This window comes from Rhipicephalus sanguineus, chromosome 6 (genome assembly GCF_013339695.2).
Source record: "Rhipicephalus sanguineus isolate Rsan-2018 chromosome 6, BIME_Rsan_1.4, whole genome shotgun sequence".
NCBI classification, from domain to species: domain Eukaryota; kingdom Metazoa; phylum Arthropoda; class Arachnida; order Ixodida; family Ixodidae; genus Rhipicephalus; species Rhipicephalus sanguineus.
The window spans coordinates 156,161,286-156,180,019 of record NC_051181.1 but is presented as its reverse complement, the minus strand read 5'-3'; the positions used below and the strand labels follow the sequence as shown (position 1 = coordinate 156,180,019).

The 18,734-nt window shown below is 46.2% G+C and overlaps 1 protein-coding gene across 1 annotated transcript in view; it reads left to right on the top strand.

Annotated features, from left to right (window-relative positions):
- LOC119396845 (uncharacterized) overlaps positions 1-18,734 on the top strand; it is a 161,320-nt gene that overhangs the window by 4,719 nt on the left and 137,867 nt on the right. The window contains exon 4 of the mRNA XM_037664187.2: positions 2,473-2,831. Coding sequence (XP_037520115.2) covers positions 2,473-2,831 — 359 coding nt within the window. The remainder of the gene's footprint in view (positions 1-2,472; positions 2,832-18,734) is intronic.

Sequence of the window (18,734 nt, the reverse complement as noted above, 5' to 3'; positions counted from 1 at the left end):
GAAAGAACTGGACACTATAAATTCGTTTAAAAAAAAACCCAGAGAGGCGAATGAAATATGGTTTGCTGACGTATATAACCTCTGCGTGATGCAAAGAAAGAGGCATGCGTGCCTTTCTATCACGCAAAGCCACCGTAGCGATCCCCCAATATCCCTTACGTACGCTTTTCATCAGGCGTTTAATGCGACAACGCTTGCCTCTATATTCTGGGACACTTACTGCAAACGATACCCGATTCAAACGACGAGATGGAAGCGCCGCATATTTATTCAATACTGTTACCATATTTCAGTGACGCACCATGGGAAATCCTGATGAGTACCAGAGTCCTTCAATACTGGCAGTACGTTTGTAATCGGTACCTTTATTCAAAAAGCCACCTTACGCTAGAGCCACTTGTAAGATTTTTTGTAATCCTGAGACTCGTCCTATTGTTAGCGAAGGTGACTGGCCAATGACAAAGAGCCCTCATGAAATAAAAGCTTTGTGAATTCGACCCCATGTGCTGTCGGCATCTACTTGAATGCACCGGAGTAAAGACGTGTCTTTCAAGCGACTTCCCATCACAGGAGTCATATAAGAGCTTTCTTTAAAGGGCCCCTCACCAGCCTCTGAAAATACAAAGCACGAACGCGTGATTTCGTCCTGGCGTTTGTCGTCATTTTCGGCCCACTTCGTGACGCAAGAACGGTGATTCACGTGACGTCATTACTGTACATACTCTCTATTGGTCCGTATACGCGAAATATCCGTTGTGAATTGTCTCCTACACTGCTTTGCTATGCAGGTGCCCACCCGTTGTTCCTTGTCTCGCATGGCTATCGTGCGCGATCAACTGATTTCACTCCATTTTGTGTGTTTCCGACTGCGCAAGCGGAGATAACAGCGTGTAGCCCAAGAGTGCGAAATACTGATAGGCTCAACGCTTAGTTCTGCCATTGAACACGTGGTTTTAAGAAATAAGTGGCGAGGAGGAGATATCGCCTGTAGGAAGGGTAACGAAGGCGAGAAAGAAACCACTGCCTCGTCTTTGAACTTGGGGTGGTCAGGAGGGTCCCTTTAAAGCAGCGTCTTCCTGATCGGGGCAGCGGCCTCGTATTGGACGCGGTGCAGGTGAGGATAAACGTTGTTGTGTAGGTGCCCTTGATGAATAGCGACGTTAGACTTCGGGCACTGAGCGGGAAAGTGAATCCTAGGTTTCCAGGTGGTGTCTTTTTTTGTTGTTTGTTTTTTAACAGCGGAGTTGTTTAAGCTTGGAGAAGCCCCGTTAGTCGCGAACATAAATAATCATCACTATTAACCAGCGCGTGCTCTCTTCATCCTCTTCTTCCTCTTCTGGTTCGCTCCCGGAACACGTGCGCTGATTTGTACGGCGTGGGATGCAATAATTCTGATGGGCGAGAGAACGGGTACAGAGAGAGTGACAAAAAGAGAAAGAAAGAGAAAGAGAGAAATTCCTCGCGAAAAGAAATAGTGAAGCATGGCATAACTTGTATAGTACAGAACAGCAAGGGGTGAAAAAGAGAAGTTAGAGTCAGGGAAAGGAGGAGGAGGGACGGCGAAACGTTGCATAGCCATGTACAGTACAGTATAGCAAGGGTTGCGAAAGGGAAGTGAGAGTGAGGAAGAGGAGGAAGACGAGGAGGAAAACGCCACCAGCTCCGCTTTTTCCTCAGTCTTCGCACCACTAGTTAGCGCATAGCTGCCCCAATTTCTTTTGTTCACAACTGTGACAATAAAGCAACCAATGAGGCCAAAGAAAGCATACATGAAGTAAATAGGAATAAAAGTGGACGAAGACAAAACGTAGAACACTTGGTTCGAGCCCGCATCTCTTACATTACGCGTTCAGAGCTCTAACACGCATTCTCAAGACAGACCAATTTTCCGCGGCCCAGCATCTCGCGGTCCTCAACTGCGTCACCACCTACCGCTTATCCGCTATGCACTTGCATGCGGCGCCAATACGGCCCTTCGTGGGGATCCCGCTTTACCTATTAAGTTGCCGCGGAAAGCATTTCCTAGCGCAGCACTTCCTTGGATGTTTCAGTACAGTATTAGCCTTGGGAGTGAAAGAAAGGCAGGGATTGGTCGAGAGCTCGTTTCTTTTTGTTATACGCAACTTTATGAAACCAACATACAGTGAAGCTAAGGAAAGTAGATAGGACATTACTTGCATGTTTTAACTGTAGTATAGCAATTATGATATATGGAAAGGAGTTAAAGTGGATAAAAAATCAACTTCCCGCAGGTAGGAACCGGACCTACAATCTTGGATAACGCGTCTAATGTTCTACCAATTGATAGAGCATCGACATTGTTCGTCCCATGCTCTACCAATTGGTAGAGCACAAACAATGAAACCTTAGCTACATTGTCGTTGGTTCCATTAGGTTTAGCCTTGAGAGTGTCATAGCGACGTGATGGACGGTAAGAACACCACATTTGAATGAAACCTCGACTCTGCACAGGTCGTCTCCGGGCGAGACGACGCCCCCGCTGACGCGTCGCCCCAGCGCCGCCGAGCGCCGCAAGATGTGCTTCGTGCGGAAGCAGACAAACTCGGCGCCAAACTCGATGGACGAGGAAGTGCCGAGTCCGTCGTCGTCTTCGGTGTGCAGCGGCGGCGGCGCCCCGTCCACGGCCTCGTCGTATTTGTCGCGAAACACGTCGGTCGCCTCAGCACCCACGGGCTCGTCGTCCTGCGGCACCGGGTCAGACAGCAGGCCCGGGTACTTCAACTTCGAGTCCATGCAGCGCCTCCTCGACCTGTCCATGAAGGTGCCCGGCGAGCGAAAGTCCTTCTATCTCGATATCCCGTCGCAGGAAGGTGAGTCATATCTCTCTTTTGCACATGCGTGTCAAATAATATTGGGGGAGGGGGGGGGGTATGCTGGTGCGTTCTCTTGGTACCACATGCAGTCGTACTCAATATGAGTTGTAATACGATGACCGTCGTTAGTTAAAGGGGCCCCAGCCTGAACGGTGACACCGGCAAACGTTAAATTGGCTAACAGAATACCAGCAACTTAAACAGGGCTTACTCCACTAATTTTCGCTTTGTCGGCGCCGTTTTGCAGCGTTCGCGCCGCTTTGAGCGCGGACAGCATGTTTCAACTCATATTGGGTACCACTGTACTTTCCTTTGTCGACAAGTTGCAGCTCCAGGACGGCTAGAAATTTCAGCAATTTTATTTAAGCAGTAATTTAGGCCTCAATCAGCAGGCTAGATGACAGCGTAATAACAAATCATAGCACCTGCTGCGAGCAAATCTTGTATGTCATACGATAGCACGTTCCTCTCAACTTGTGCATCTCGATAATACAAATAGACGATGTGTCCTTCAGTGGATACGAAGGGGCGAGTCTATCCTCGACAAGTCAGCGTTGCGATTCACTCTGTCTTACTTAAGCCGGTATTCCAACGCTTCGGGGGCGAGGCATCGCGAAGTGTCCGCAGTTACGAAACGAGCATTTTTCTTCGAAAGAATTCCGGAAAGGTTTGCATTTCGCGCGTCCTCTTAGCCTGCTACCCTAGCCCCTTCCTCTTCCAACATGTTCATTTCAAACCAGCCGCTCGTGGCTTCAAATCGCATATTACGACCTCCACTTGTAGACGTTCAGAAAACTGTAAGATACGGCAAACATCGGCACCGGTTTCGATCCACGACCGTGCGAAACCGCAGACCGACCTATACTCTCCGTCTACTGTCATCATTCAACGCGGATTTCCAAACTCACGCCTGCCCTTTTCGCACCCCTTTCCTCAATGTACAAGCAAATAAAAATAACTGTCATTTCCGCTGTAACATTCGGGCACCGGCACCTTCCTTTTCTTATTTCCTTTTTTTTTGGAAGCCAAGTTTTCCAATAGATGACAATTCTCGGAGATCGATACAAACGTGCGCCGCTGACAGAGTATACTTTATGGTCGAACGGCGCTGCAAGCAAGACGACCGCGTCTGCCATCTTGCAGCGAGTGCTTCTTCAACCAGACCACGTTCGCTTTCGGAGTGCGAGCCGTCGAACAATGCTTATACCCCTCTCCCGTCTTTCATCTGCTTTCCCTAAAAGCTCACACTTTCCGAAGCTCTTACGCTGGCACGTCCTGTACACATCACAGCCTCCAGTTTCCTGTGCCTTTATTTTATTTATTTTTGTCGGTTTCCACGAGTAGCATAGTAAAACATTCTCGCAGTGGCTGAGTAGATCGTAAAGCTCCTCTCATCTATACATGCACGCATCGGTTCCCATCGAGTTTCACTGATAGGCGTGGTGTAAGAATAAAATGTTACTTGCATTCGTATTTGCAAAAATATCCCTGCGTTACAGCTCTTTTTATGAAAGAATACGCTAACCAGAGTAATTACCATATGGGTAGCACACTGTACATTTAAAAAAAAAAATTCGGCAGATCCCACATACCGTGGGAGTCGATGTTATGCGAAGCATGTGGCGGGTAGGTGACTGTGGCGTAACTTTTTTTACTGAGCGACACGTTACAAAATGACGCGAAACATTTGTATATATTTTATACGCACACATATATATGTTGAAGAACCGCATATGTGTTATATAAGCAGGTATTTACGGTTGGGTAACGCTGCCAATGGCAACGTGGGTATTCACAAAACCAGAAGCGGTAAGCTGATATGTAGTGCTTATACGTGTCCCGAGAACGCACGCACGTTTCACGAACCCGTGTGCATGTGTGCGAGAAGTTCTTGGCAGTTCTTGAACAAGGGCATCATCACCATGATCAGTGAGCACCAGCAGCATGGTCATGACTTGTTATAGGATCCGGTCACGATCGTGGTGACGAGGGGTCCATGTGTAGTGAAGTATGTGGTATAGTAGAGCTGTTGGAATTCGTGGATGCCTCGGTCATTTCGTCGACAAAATATCTGTCGACAGAGCCGGCGACATGTCGGAACCTGAAGCCACCCTTCGTGTTGGTGAGGTATAGGCCGTCGAGGCTGGTAGGCCTGCATAGTGTTACGTAGACCAACATCAGTGGATGGTGTTTGCCGTATTCGTAGACTGCCTGGGCGTATGTGGCCTACGTGGCCTAGTCTACAAAGCGGCTGTCAATTAATCTGGCATCATCCTCGGTCAGCATGAGGCCATCGCCCAGCCTTGTAAGAAATGAAGAGAACACTGCGTCGTTCTGGTGGACGAAGTGCACTTTATGGTGCGGTGATGTGGATATCATATGTAACATTCGTTAATGTATTCCTCCGGGGTCGAGCAATGCTTCAATATAGCTTCCTGAATCATAGGAATACAAATGTAATGTTTATTAGACTGCTATAAAAGAGGAGCCAACACTGGAACTACAGACGTTGATCTGATATGACGCCCGTATCGTAGGAGTACACATCGTAGGAGTATCATGTAGTGTTTATTGCTGTCTTGTAAAATTAGATAGCCAGCACCGCAACCACAGGTGACGTTGCACCGATATTACGACTGCGTAGGCTGTTTTTCCAACCAGTTTATAGACCTGGCGTGGCTCAGTGGTAGAATACCTGATTGCCACGCACAATGCTTGGGTTCGATTCCTGCTGGGATCCTAATTTTTATTCTTTCCAATCGTTGAGTCAACGCTGCCGATGTTGGTTTTCCTTAACGCTCTAGCATTTAAGTTGCCAATGTCTGTTCTCCCCGTTCCTGGGTAGATATAAACTGTCAATCACCTGTGGCGCATACCCGTACACCGCGGCCCGTGGTAAACGGGTATGTGCCACACGTGTTTAGTGGAAAGGGTTTGACGACGTACACGACAGGATTTTAACGTTATTCATGTCATGACCCGGCAATCATATTCGTCAAATCCTCTTACCCTCCCATGCAAATTTTGGTCTACACCAAGTTAAGGAGGCGATCATGAGAGCACCCAGACGTAGGCGGCTAGATAGATAGATAGATAGATAGATAGATAGATAGATAGATAGATAGATAGATAGTTAGATAGATACGTAGATAGAAACGCTCAGAGTGCCAGAGGTTCGCTAAGAAATGCTTCGCATTTAAAACGCATGGCCTGCGCGGAAAGCGCAGCACAGTCTTAGCGAAAGCTGGAAGAGCTGCATTTCTAGAGCCCGTTGTAAAATCTCTTGGGGCTACTTGCAAGGTACCCACTGCGCCATAAATCATATTTTTGTGAAGTTAGGAAGCACCCACTACGCCATTATTCGTCATTCTGCGGAGAGGCCAGGTACCCGCTACACATCTGAAAGGCATTATCTGCACTTTGTTGATGCGGCGGCTGATGACGATGAAAAATTATGGCTGAGTCCTTTGTAATGGGTGGAAGCTTTAAACGACCCACTAGTTGCGTAATTCGCATTGTGTGACGACAACATACAGACCAATTTCTTCCGTTGGACGCGTCTATTATTACACGGTTAATACGGGTTTTCTATAATATTACAGCAATAAATCTTGTTCACACATGTACGGTTTCTTAGAGTGACTCTCGCTCTCTATAGCTGTCCAAATCGGTTTAATATAACAGGGTTCAGCAGTGCTTCTCGTGATTTAAGCCTTTTATTTGATAATGATGACAACGGCGACATGATTACAATATAGTCGACGCAGCACTTCTTAAGCGATAGAGCACAAAACAGTTATTGTGATGATGGAGGGGAGGATAGTCGTGATGCTTACGGTGAAGATGATAACGATATGTAATCATGTACCTACAAATAGGAATATACTAAGAATTGAGAACTTGTTAGATACACACACATACAATTGCATCGGTTGGAGGGTTCGGACTGCAGTGGTCCTAACCTTGGCTGTCGTATAACTTAGAAGGGTGGCAGGTCGGGCTAGTTGGTGCTCCATGATCAGAATCGTAATAGCGCGGAAGCAACACAAACGCGCTATTAAGATTCTGATCTTGGCTGTCACCTTTACATGCAACAAGTCGCACGTAGGGTGCAATAGTATGTGTCCGTACTGCTCACTTTCAGTAACGGAGCGACCAGTATCTGTGGTGTACTGATGCAAACGACCTTCTTTAGACATGCCCAGGCTTCCAGTCCGAATGCTTCTGTTTCCTATTGCACGCTGTCCCCCGCAATAGTGCCACGATCTGCTATGATCACTGGATACATGACAAGAGATACCACAAAAGCCTGCCTCAATTCGTACATAACACAGGCGTTGTAGCACGCATATAATACACAGATACATCAAGCATTATGCCTTTAGTTAAGCGCATTGCAAAAACTCACACGGTCTCTTATGCATTCGCTTAAGACGACTGCAAGGCGAAGGCCATCTCCTTCGTATTCTTCTTTTTCTTCTCAGTATTGGTCCTCCCTCTCCGAAAGCTTTCTGCACCTCATGTGGTTTTGCACTGCCACTGGGTCGACCAGCCTTTGACGAAGCGACATGTCGTTTGATGACGTCATCACGTAATGTCATGCTATGTGACGTCATCTTTGATCCCGTGGCATTTGCATCGTTCGTGTCGACGCCGACGCCGATGGTCAGTTTTGGCGTTTGACGAGGCATCTAGGAATTTAGCCTTAATGAAAAAAAAAAAAAAACTACGTTGGTGAAACGAAGGGCCGGGCCAGCCGAAAAATGCTCAGCCACACATGTTTTTATTTACTTATTTGTTCGACAATACATGACTGTCGTGGTAAAACAGACTAAAGGCGGAGTTAAGAGCAACCTCACTAGGCCTCTAGCACCGCGCTGTACATTCCTCACACAACGCAACTGCATTGGGAAAAAGAAATGCAAGAGTACAATAACATTATGAAGAACTAAGCTTATACAAAAAATTAATAAAACGACGCAACGAAAATGTATAACATGACGTACACGTCTCATTACAAGCACATATAGAATAAAAGAGAGCAATAGACACCAGTCTTCCATATGGGAACATATACACAGACTTCCGTGCATAAATTGCCACATGGATAGTCACAGATATAACATCTTTATGCATACATATAAGGCAAATGACATAACTACGTATATTCAAGGCTTTAAGCTACGTAGTAAACGAAATAACTAAGTGTGTTCAAGGAAGTGCATCTTCGACTTCTTTCTGAAAGATGGATGAAATAAAGATGCATTATCAAGGCTTACTTGCGGATGAATACCTTGAAGATGAAGGATTTGCCATTTTAACGGTTGCTGACCATAGGTAGTTCTAGCTTTTGGTTTCAAAGCTTTCCTTTCTCGTCTTGCGAGAGAACCAACGGCTCAATCATGGCCTCTCGGAAAGAGCACGTCGTGAGAAGCAGAAATGTTCTCCGCTCCTCTGATTCAAGAACGAAGCCACCGAAAGGCAGTTCTATGTCCACGTCCTCGAGTTTTAAGTCGTCCTTCCTTTCAACAGCTGCTGCGAGTGAGCTTCGTCCAGTGTCTCCCCGCTGTAAATTAAAGAGGCCCAGCTTTCCCTATCGCTATTTCCTGGTTCCCTTTCTTTGTGTGTTTCTTCTCGCTGTTATCTTGCTTTGCCTTTCTTTTTCTTTCTTTTTTAGTTTTATTTTTAAACCCTCTTTTTGACACATTCGACGTGCGATACCAAGAGCGCAGACTTCAAGGTTACTTCGCACTCGTGAAGATTCATCCTCCGAGGGCTACCTTCTTTCTTTTTTCCTTTTTTTGTTTTCTTTTCTTTGTGTTTGTAGAAGTGTGTTAAGAAGAAAGTTTTAACATTGGTGTACATTTTCTATAGTGGCATCCTGCTTCTTTGAGGGATCAGTGAGAACAGGACATAGCAGAAAAAATTTTTTTTTTACAAATGTGGAGGCATCAGCATGGCAGCATAAGTTAGACGTGAACCAGCGAGAAGTCGTTAGGAGGCTGATAAATAATTCCGACGTGGTGTCTCACTAGTTATGGTATTATTCTGCTGAGCACGAAGTCGCTGGCTTGATTTCCGTCCGCTGTGGCCACATCCTGACAGTGGTGATATTTAAAAAATATATATATGCGTCGCTTCGTCTCGGAGATAAAAATTGAGTTGAACACCTGATGGTCCAGTTCTGTGGTTCACGGACTATTCGTGTAAAAGAATGGCAACGCTGATCATCCTGAGTTAAAGCGACACTAAAGAGAAAAACGATTTTTCTCGTATTAGTAACTTACGCTTTCGCAATGCCAAAATCACCCCGCTTGCCGCCAGAAGACGCTGGGTAAGCGAGAAAACGCGCAAAAAGAAAATGCAGGTGGCGACGCCACATTGATATTCCCGTACCAATCACCATGACATCATAGATTCTGACGGCGTCTACTAGGACCTACGTAGTTCCAATCGGTAAAAATGAAGTGTATCGCCTCTGAGGGGGCTAGAGACTTAACATACGAAATTTCAGAAAATTTTGTTGAGGTAATGTCGCCAAAATGCGGAAAATACTTAGAAATACCAGCGCGTAACTTAAACAGTTACTTAGAAAGACATGGACAAGCGCAACTCGCCCAATCAGCCATTTTAGCGAAAAATACGCTTTGAAATATGTGATGCAATGTGCGGAGATTTCGGTGCGAAATTTATAAACGAAATTTTGACCTTGATTTTTACCTCTATTAAAAACTATGATGGTGCAATAAACGTCATTAAGAGTCCTCAGAGTACAATTTTTCAATCTAAACGAATTCATTGTTTCACTTTAGTGTCCCTTTAAATACAAAGTAAGGCCGATAAATTGCTCTCACAAGAGTTAGCAATTTACTCCTGTTAGTGATTCTAAACATTGATTTGTAATAACTGCTGTGTTAAAAGAACTATCGTAAGGATGTGTAAGGAGGTATATCGTAAGGAGGTATTTCAGCCCTCGCTTCGTTAAAACATAGCTTTTAAATTTCAGGTAACTTTCGTTAGCTTTGCATTTGTAAGCAATATGTACCGAAATCATCGGCACAATGTGCCTCCTTGGCATGTATATCTTGGTCTTATAGCGAGTTAACAATAGATCGAATATATATTAAGAAAGAGACAGATTATAGCATTCTTGCAGGCCCACAATATACCTCTAAAAAACTAAGTTACGAGGTGAGATGCTCCGTTTTCACATTTTGAAGATTACGTCAACCTTGCGCTGTGGCCCTGTCTACCGACATGTGTTCCTTCCGCGTTCACTGAGGTCAGCACAAAGCAATTTACAAAACTAGCAATAGCAGCATTCTAAGAATAAACTAATAATTACTGCTATTATGCACGAAATTATTAATGGCTACAGGCCAAACGCAAAGGTAAGGTGGCATGCATAGAACGAGCAGGTAAAGCAAAGACATGACTTTATATTTGTTTATCCCCCTTACCCCTTCCCCCAGCATAGGGTAGCCAGCCTGTCTAAGAACTGGCTAACCTCCCTGTCTTTCCGCTTGTTTCTTCCTTCCTTCCTTATATTTGTTTTACGATAGATAGTGACGTGGCGTGAAATAAAAGCAGAGCTCATACAAATCACTTTTTATTCAGTACTTAGCGCGCCATCTACAATATGACGACGAGGATGTTTATCACCAGTTGCTCGAGTGTCTGAAGCGCAACACACATAGACAGCGACTTGAACAGGAGCTCCACTTACTGGACTCGGGATGTACTTTTTCACTAGCCAAAATACTAAGCCGATGGCTGTCAAAGGTCCACCATAAGGCGATGAAAGTCCTTCGACGCTTCTTTGAAAGCATGGCTATTTGTGATGAGCACTGACTTAACTACATTGTGTGTGTGCATAGTGATTGCGTATGCCGAACATTACCGGGCTCTGTTGAAACGAGAACATTTGAACTCACAGAAGGCAAGACTATATATTAAGGTGAAAGCCTGAGATGCCTCATCAAACACGAAAAATAACCGTAGGCGTTGGTGTCAACACGAAAACCGCGAAAGATCATCATCGTGTGAGGACGTCACCCTATAACGTCACCATGACGTCACAGAAAGCCAGAATTTGTGACGTCATGACGTCGCGTAACAGGACGTCGCATGATTACGTCCTCACATTACATCGTAGCTTGGTCATAGGTGGGCCGATCCCGGACGCACGTGAGGTGCAAAAGGTTTGCTATGCCCCCGATCCCAGAGGCAAACCAACACTAGGCGCAGAAAGCTGTCGGGGGCGGGAGGAAAGAAGATGGCTTTCGTCTTCGAGTCGTCTTAGGTGAATGCATAAAAAAACTCTGTGAGGTTTTCTTTTTCTTTTTTTTTTTCTCTCTCTATAACCAACTCAAAAGATATAGCCGTCGCATAGAAATAGCGACAACCCCTTCATATATTTTTAATTCAACAGAAAAAAATCAGAAAAGCAGTGTCTACGTAGTAGCTTAGAAAGAAACTTAGAACTTACTTTACCTTAATAGCGTTTTCGTCTAATTCGTGAAAACCTGGGTGTCTCATGTTTGCGGCGCGCTTAAAGGAGGAAAAAAAAGACTGCTGGCGCAACCTCTTTAACCTTTCTGCTCTTTGGGGTGTCGCACAAAAATCTTATTCTGCACATCTTGTTTTCTGAAATGAGACCGTCAGCACTTGGACTGCCCCGAAGGCCCTCACTAAGGTGACCTAAATTTATATTCGTAATCCTTATCTCTTCTCCGAAATACTCTGTTTCGTTCATCTAGCTAAGTGCTGCACAACTCGCCAGCAAGAAAACAAAATTCCGAAAAAATAAGCACTAACGTCTGTTCTCAACGACTTATTTCCGTAGTGAATTTTCGTGGCAAGACGTATCCTCTGCCACAACGGTAGATCGAAACAAGCGAAACAAAAACAAAAAAAAAACTGAGCACGCGGAGCTGCCGTTGAGTCTCGGGCTCTCACGTTTCGCTCACCCGTGATTGTGTGTTCGCGGATCTCATCCACACGCAAAAAAAAAAAGTAAGTTTGGTTCGCGCTCCAGCCGAGAGAAAATGTGAGGGTAATGTCTCGCACGTGACGCGTCTCTGAGCACGTATTAATGCCACGCCTTGCCTGTAGAAGTGGGTTCCTAGCTGGAACCGGCGGCAGTAGTGCCGAGGTAGGGGCCAAAGTCATCTCATCTATACCACCTCAATGTACACGTATGCCTCTTCTTTTTCTTTTCTCGCTGAGCAGCTCGTATCCAAGCAGCCCCACAAACGAGGGAAAAGAACAACTGTAACTGTGAAGTCCATCCAACGTATATGGATGTAGACGTTGACTGCTCGGTATCTCGCTACGGGTAATGCGAAAGCTGGCTTGCTCCCGTAATCACGGCACTGGAGGGGATTTGTAAGGACAGAACTGCAAATGGGGACGACAGCCTCAATTTTTGGCTTCAACCGTGTCATTTCGCGATGATGTTTGCCCCGTTATGCAGGCTTCCCCGGATTCCCTCGTTCTTCGCAACTAACATTGTTTGGGAGGGCTGGCTTACGTTTAGAGATTACACTATACGAGTAAGGGGAAAGACGACACAGTAATAAAGAAACGTGCCTGTCCTTTGCTTATTTTATTGTCGTGGTGGTTTGACTGGAGCGTTATGTGTTTGCAGGTGTCCCAAATTACTATCACCACACCTCGACCGCGTGTCCAGGCAGACGCGAACCATGTACTGCTAAGTTATTCTTCACACTGTTACACACTCTAAGGGAAAAAAACAGTATGTGTCACTTCTTTCGGACAGCCGTGACTTGCCACGCATATGACTCTCTTTAAAGAGGCACGTTAACTCTCTTGTGGGTCACACGACTCTTCGAAGAGAGTATAATGATCTCCAAAGAGAGCTCACGCGCCTCTTTAAAGAGAGTCATACACGTGGCAAGTCAGGACCGTCCCAAGAAGTCACACATACTTTTTTTTAGAGAGCATGCGAGCAACCAAACCATAAGGAAAGTTAAGAATAATCACACAGTACAAGAAGACCATTTCATACTCTCTATTCTCGGTGAGAGTGAATATATCTTATGAAGAATAAAGCCACATTTCAAATTATGCACTAAATATCAGCTTCTATGATAGGTTGAATAATAATGAGAGGTTCACCTGAGATGTGGACAACCCTGTATACCTTTAACAGGAGTATCGCTCGGATTATTATATCTCATTATTCGTTTTTTGCCTTCGTTTATTGTTTTCTTAAGCAGTATTCGTTGACTCTCAATGTTTTGTTATCGCTTGTTGGTTGTTCCTACGAATCTGTATCTACGCCGACCACCCCGGAGTTGTATTTGTAAACACCGAAAGGCCGCCTTCATCGACAGCCTGCCTATCACATGTCGTTTGCTGCATCTACCTGGAGGCCACTTAGTATATGAGTTCTATAAAAGATTGCGTCTTCAGAGCTTCACAGCGTATAGAGCCGAAGAACAGCCACATGTGCAGAGCTTATTCCATCTGGCTGAAGATAGGTTAATTAACTGTGAAACGAAGATATATTACACAGCCGCCTGTACCTGTATTTGTGTAGACGCGGCCATCTCCTGCAGTGTATTAGCGCCTGTGGTGTCTATTGTGAGTGTTTGTTCTTTCGCGTTGCCTTCTCTTACACACACACACATTTTATAGAGACGAAACAGCAGCCACTATAAATATTCCAGACATGCGGCACAGACTTGTAGACAGTTCAGAAATCACTCTGTTGAAGCATGACGGTCGTCCATCTAAAACTCAAAGCTAAACTATAAATACGTGCTTAAAGCAGCGCCTATATACAGAGCGCGTGCCAAACAGAGCTGTTAGGCCAACCAAAACACAAAGCACACTCTTTCTTGCAACAATAAGTAATGTAATTTATTTCCGTTTCATATACATTCTTGCAATCCTCTCATTTTAATGTTGATACTTTCGCATTGCAGCTATTTTTGTTGAGCATGGCGGTCTTGAAGTTCTTCATCCTTGTCTTGAACGTGGCCCCGCTACGGTGGTCTAGTGGTTATGGCGCTCGACTGCTAATCCGAAGCAGCCGGCCGCAGCGGCTGCATTTTCGATGGAGGCGAAAAAGCTAGAGGCCCGTGTACTTAGATTTAGATGCACGTTAAAGACCAGGTGGTCGAAATTTCCGGAGCCCTCTACTACGGCGTCCCTCATAATCATATCGTGATTTGTGGACGTTAAACCCCAGATATTATTATTTTCTTGAATGTGGAATCTCAACTACACCTGCGACGGCTTTTATTGCTGCTGTACTACTTTGTTGTCGTTTTTTCCCTTTTCTTTCCTCCTATCTTCCCTACCTCTATGCTTCCCCCTTCCCGAAGGAGCAGGCAGGAGTTGTGCCTCTTTAGGTGGCAGTTGTCAGCATGTCCCCTCCCTATTTCATCTGTGTCTTCATGTTTTCTATGTATCCAAACCAAATAATAATACTAATGTTCAAATGCTCCGCTCACATGCTTATAATTGAGCAGTGCACTGACGTCTACGTTCCAGCAAGCACCTTAACGATTCTATTACATGTTGCATCAGTTTATATGTGATGACGCTAAGCGCTTGTCGGTGTGCTTGTATTCCTTTCTGACTCTCGTGGCATTTCAAGACCATAACAAAAAAAAAAGAAATTCCGGCCATGGAAATTGCTTACATGGCCAATAAAATCAGGTAATCAACTCTACCAATGCCCTTGTTATCACACTTTAGCAATGTTCTTAGCTCCACGTGACGTCTGTAGGTAAAACGCGTGCACACACACACACCACACACACACACACACACACACACCTTTCACAACGATAGGTTCACCTATATAAGCCTAGGTCAGCCTGCCTGAGGCCCTTCCTCTCGTAAAACCTCTATTTCACATTGTTTCCATGAGTCGGCTCCCACCTTTACAGAGACAGAGTGAAGCAAGCAAAAAAATGAACAAGGAAATAAACAAATAAAGAAACAAACAAGCAAGCAAACAAACAAACAAGCTCACTGGTGTGTGAGGCCAATATCTGCTCATAAACAACGTCAGGAGAGCCCGAAGAGACAGGACGCCGTCACCTTCCAGTTCGTATTTTTGCGCGCGTTAGAGGACGCCGTCCACGGTCGCACGTGTTTTTTAGAGCGCCCTTCGTGCAAGACCCGCCTTCGCGAAGCTCAACCGACGCGGAGTCCAAAATAATTGGCAACGTCTTCCCGCCGCAGGCGCGAGGCGTCCTCATATTATTAGTACTACTATTACAGCGTCGCCTCCGTCATCACACACAGGACGACGACACGAGCGGCGGTGCAAGCTCAAAGAGCGGGTGTTGTTGGTGCGTGTTCTTCTTTCTCCAAGTACGATACCGCCACAATTTTTAGCACGGACTGTAGCGGCGCCGCCTCCACGCCGTCTCCGGGCTGTCTCTTGCCGAGCCGTCAACGCGCAGACGCCGTCCGCTGCACCCCGTGAGATCGTGCGTTGGCGGGGTGCCACTTGAGGGCAAGGCAGCGACACGCCAAGTTAAATGGGCGTGTTCCTTCTGCGCGCTCCAAATTCACAGCGCGAGAAAAAGTAAATTAACGAAGAATTCAAAAAGTGGTGCAATGTACGAGTCGCTCCGCTAGCGCTGTGCCGACGATGTCCGCTGACAATCGTATATGGTTTACAAGCACGCAGTACGACTGGCCGACGCGTGGCTTCATTTGTCCGAAAATTTGCTCGACCACATTGACAAGGTTCGCGCTCGGCGCTAATTCACGTCTGTACTGCGAGCGCTTGGGTGATGCCGATTTTTTTTTTTTTCGGAGGGGGGGGGGGGGAGGGGTGTAACCACACCTTATGTATGTTCGTGCGTGCATTTGTATGTGTGTGTGTGTATATAACGTGCAAAGTTGAAAATTCGGGGAGTTTGGTTTGAACATGGCCCCCCCTCGCCACCCGCCCCTTGGCTACGCCAGTGCCGACTGCACTGAGTAGGGGGAGATGCTAGTCCGACTTACGCTATAATCTAATGCTCCGGGTCCTTAATAATTGGTCAGAGTGGATCAGTGGGTGATGCGCTCGTCCATGTCTTGTTACGCGCTCGTATTTCAAGTATCCGGAATAAACAGTATTGAACAATCAGTGATCACCCAAACAACGCAAGCGAAACATGCTCCAAAAGACACGTACACACTAGACCTATTCACAATCCAAAGGGTTTCCACTCGGGCTTATTGGTTCACAATATTCACAATCTCTCCTTAAAAAATCTGAACTTTTAAGAGGTTAAGTACAAAAACAGCCCTTGCTACTTTCATAATGCTGTTTTTGCTTTAATAATTTTGATCGCTGCGTGAGTTTGGGTAAGGAAAGATGGAGTAGAAAGCGATACCGTATTTTTCGCAATAAAACAATCGACCACTCAGGCATGAGCGTCATTTCGTCACAGATTCGCAGAAGGGACAAAAACCCTTCTACGAATCTCGTGCAAATGCTCACACCCACGAGCATTTCTTAGAAAACTGCTCCAAATACACGGGTGAAAACGTTCGATACATACGAAAGAAGAGAGGCGGCACAGTCTATAGCCAATGTATGACGCCGCTCACGAAAACACGGAGTTTATCAGAAACCGCCTCTACTCCATGGGGCTCAAGAAAGCACTCGATCAAAGAGCTATCACCTGCTTCCAAGCCCCACCAAACACATTTGGTCGAAGGCTTCTAGCACTAACTGGCAGCACTAGAACCCAACACAAGGAACCCACTTCCGCGAGAACTCGTTTTTTTTTTTTTTTTTGAAAAGGTGCAATAACAGCCGAGCCCCCGTTAAAGGCGCCCGCAGCAATAAAACTACGCCTTTTGCTTGACAAACGCTCGATGCTCGGCCTCTCATTTTGATGTATTTTTCCGTTTCTGCTGGCCATGTAGGAGAGATGAGAGCAAAGGCTGGGATCTGCACGTCACTGCAGTTCATCTTGTCTTTTTCTTTACTTCAATTTCTCTTTACGTTTAATGACTTACACGTTCATTTTTTCTTTAACGTAACGTCCGCAACAGTTTCATGCGCTACGTCTTCGAAAATAGCCGCAGTACATCTTGCGCGCAAATCGAAGAGCGTTTCAGTTTAATTGCCACTACGCCATTGGTGCGCTACCAGGGGTACTGCGCCAATAGAAAACGCACGCACCATTCTTTTGAATTATGTCAAGTGGTAGCACGTCCTCAAAATGAATTTTGGGGCGTAGTCTCTGGAGGGCTGCTCTTGACGGTAGTAAACGTTCAGTTCTAACTACCAAGACGTTATAAGTTTAGCGCTGTGAACTTTCCTGTTGAGTGGACACTTTTTTGTATTGAGGAACCCTGACTAAGTGCGTCAGTGTTCGTCTATGTGCTTATTTGTGTAGTTTTGTGTTTGATCACTACTTTGCGACAGCAACTATTGTGCAAGAGCGGAAGAGTAGCCGGCGCCAAAGATTGGCAACATCATCTCCTTATATATATATCCGTATATACATTTAATGAGATGAAAAAGAACGTGCAGTGTCGAACACGCAGACAAAACGGTAGATCTGAATCCTCTACAGCGCTTCATGTTTCTTGATATTCACTCCTAAGTTGACGATAACCATAATTCTCAAATCAATCATTTTTTGTGTAAATCTTCCCTGGACAATATGTTCAGGCGCAGCGTTCCTGATGAGCATGCCTTATGCGACTACAGTCATCCGCTATCTGGCACACTTCATTTTCAAGCTCCACGATTTGCTTTACCGATCGCTAAAGATAACCTATATATTTACAGAAATTTCACTGCCTGGCCAATAACCTTAGCGACAGATGTAACATTCTGGATTAGAGCACTGCACGGGCCCGGGCCGGCCCGAAAGCCTGGGCCCGGCCCGGCCCGCGGGCCGGGCCGGGCCGTCCGAAGCGTTTTCCGGCGGGCCCGGGCTGGGCTCGGGCTTGAAAGTGCGGGCCCGGGCCGGGCCCGGGCTTGAAACCGCGGGCCTGGACCGGGCCCGGGCTTGAGGCTGCGGGCCGGGCCGGACTCGGACCCGCTCATTAAAAGGCGTAAGTCGGGTCTTCGAGCACACGCGAATGTTATGCATTCCATGGTCTAAGGTATATTGAAGTTGAAGTGACACGTATATAAATATATACATATATATTAACAGCACTAACAATGGGCCAGATCACAGTTGTTCCCATGGGAGGCATAAAGATTTCGGTCTTTTATTCGCGGTTGACACATACGATACATTTCATTTTTATTCCTTGGTATTATGTGCCAAAACCACGATATGATTACGAGGCACGTCGTAGTGGCACCGGATCAATTTCGACCACCTCGAGTTCTCTAACGTGCACCTAAAGTTAAGTATATACACGGGTGTTCTTGCATTTCGCCCCCATCAAATTGCGGCCGCAGTGGCCGCGGGAATCGCACCCGTGTCCTAGGACTTAACAGCTTAAGCTTAAGCGCTGAGCTACCACCGCGGGCAAAGCAACATTTCGATGCATGTACACACCGAATTTTCCGTCCGATCGCCCGCTACAAAGCGCACGGCATCATTAATAATCATCATCAACAACTAATATCCTCTAGCGGGCCCGGGTCGGACCTGGTCATGAACAAGCGCGCCCTGGATTAGTTTATTAATGAACGCCCGGCCCAGGCCGGGCCCGCGCGTGGAACGACGGGCCCGGGCCGGGCTCGGGCTGGGTTCGGTCATGTACGCCCGGGCCCGGGCCGGGCCCGCGCTTGGAACCACGGGCCCGGGCTGGGCTCGGGCTTTATAAAGCGGGCCCGGGCCGGGCCCGGGCCGTAAAATCCGGGCCGTGCAGTGCTCTATTCTGGATTGCAGTTGCAGAGCGCGAATAATGCTTGCATGACTGCCTACATTTCAGAAAATGAAT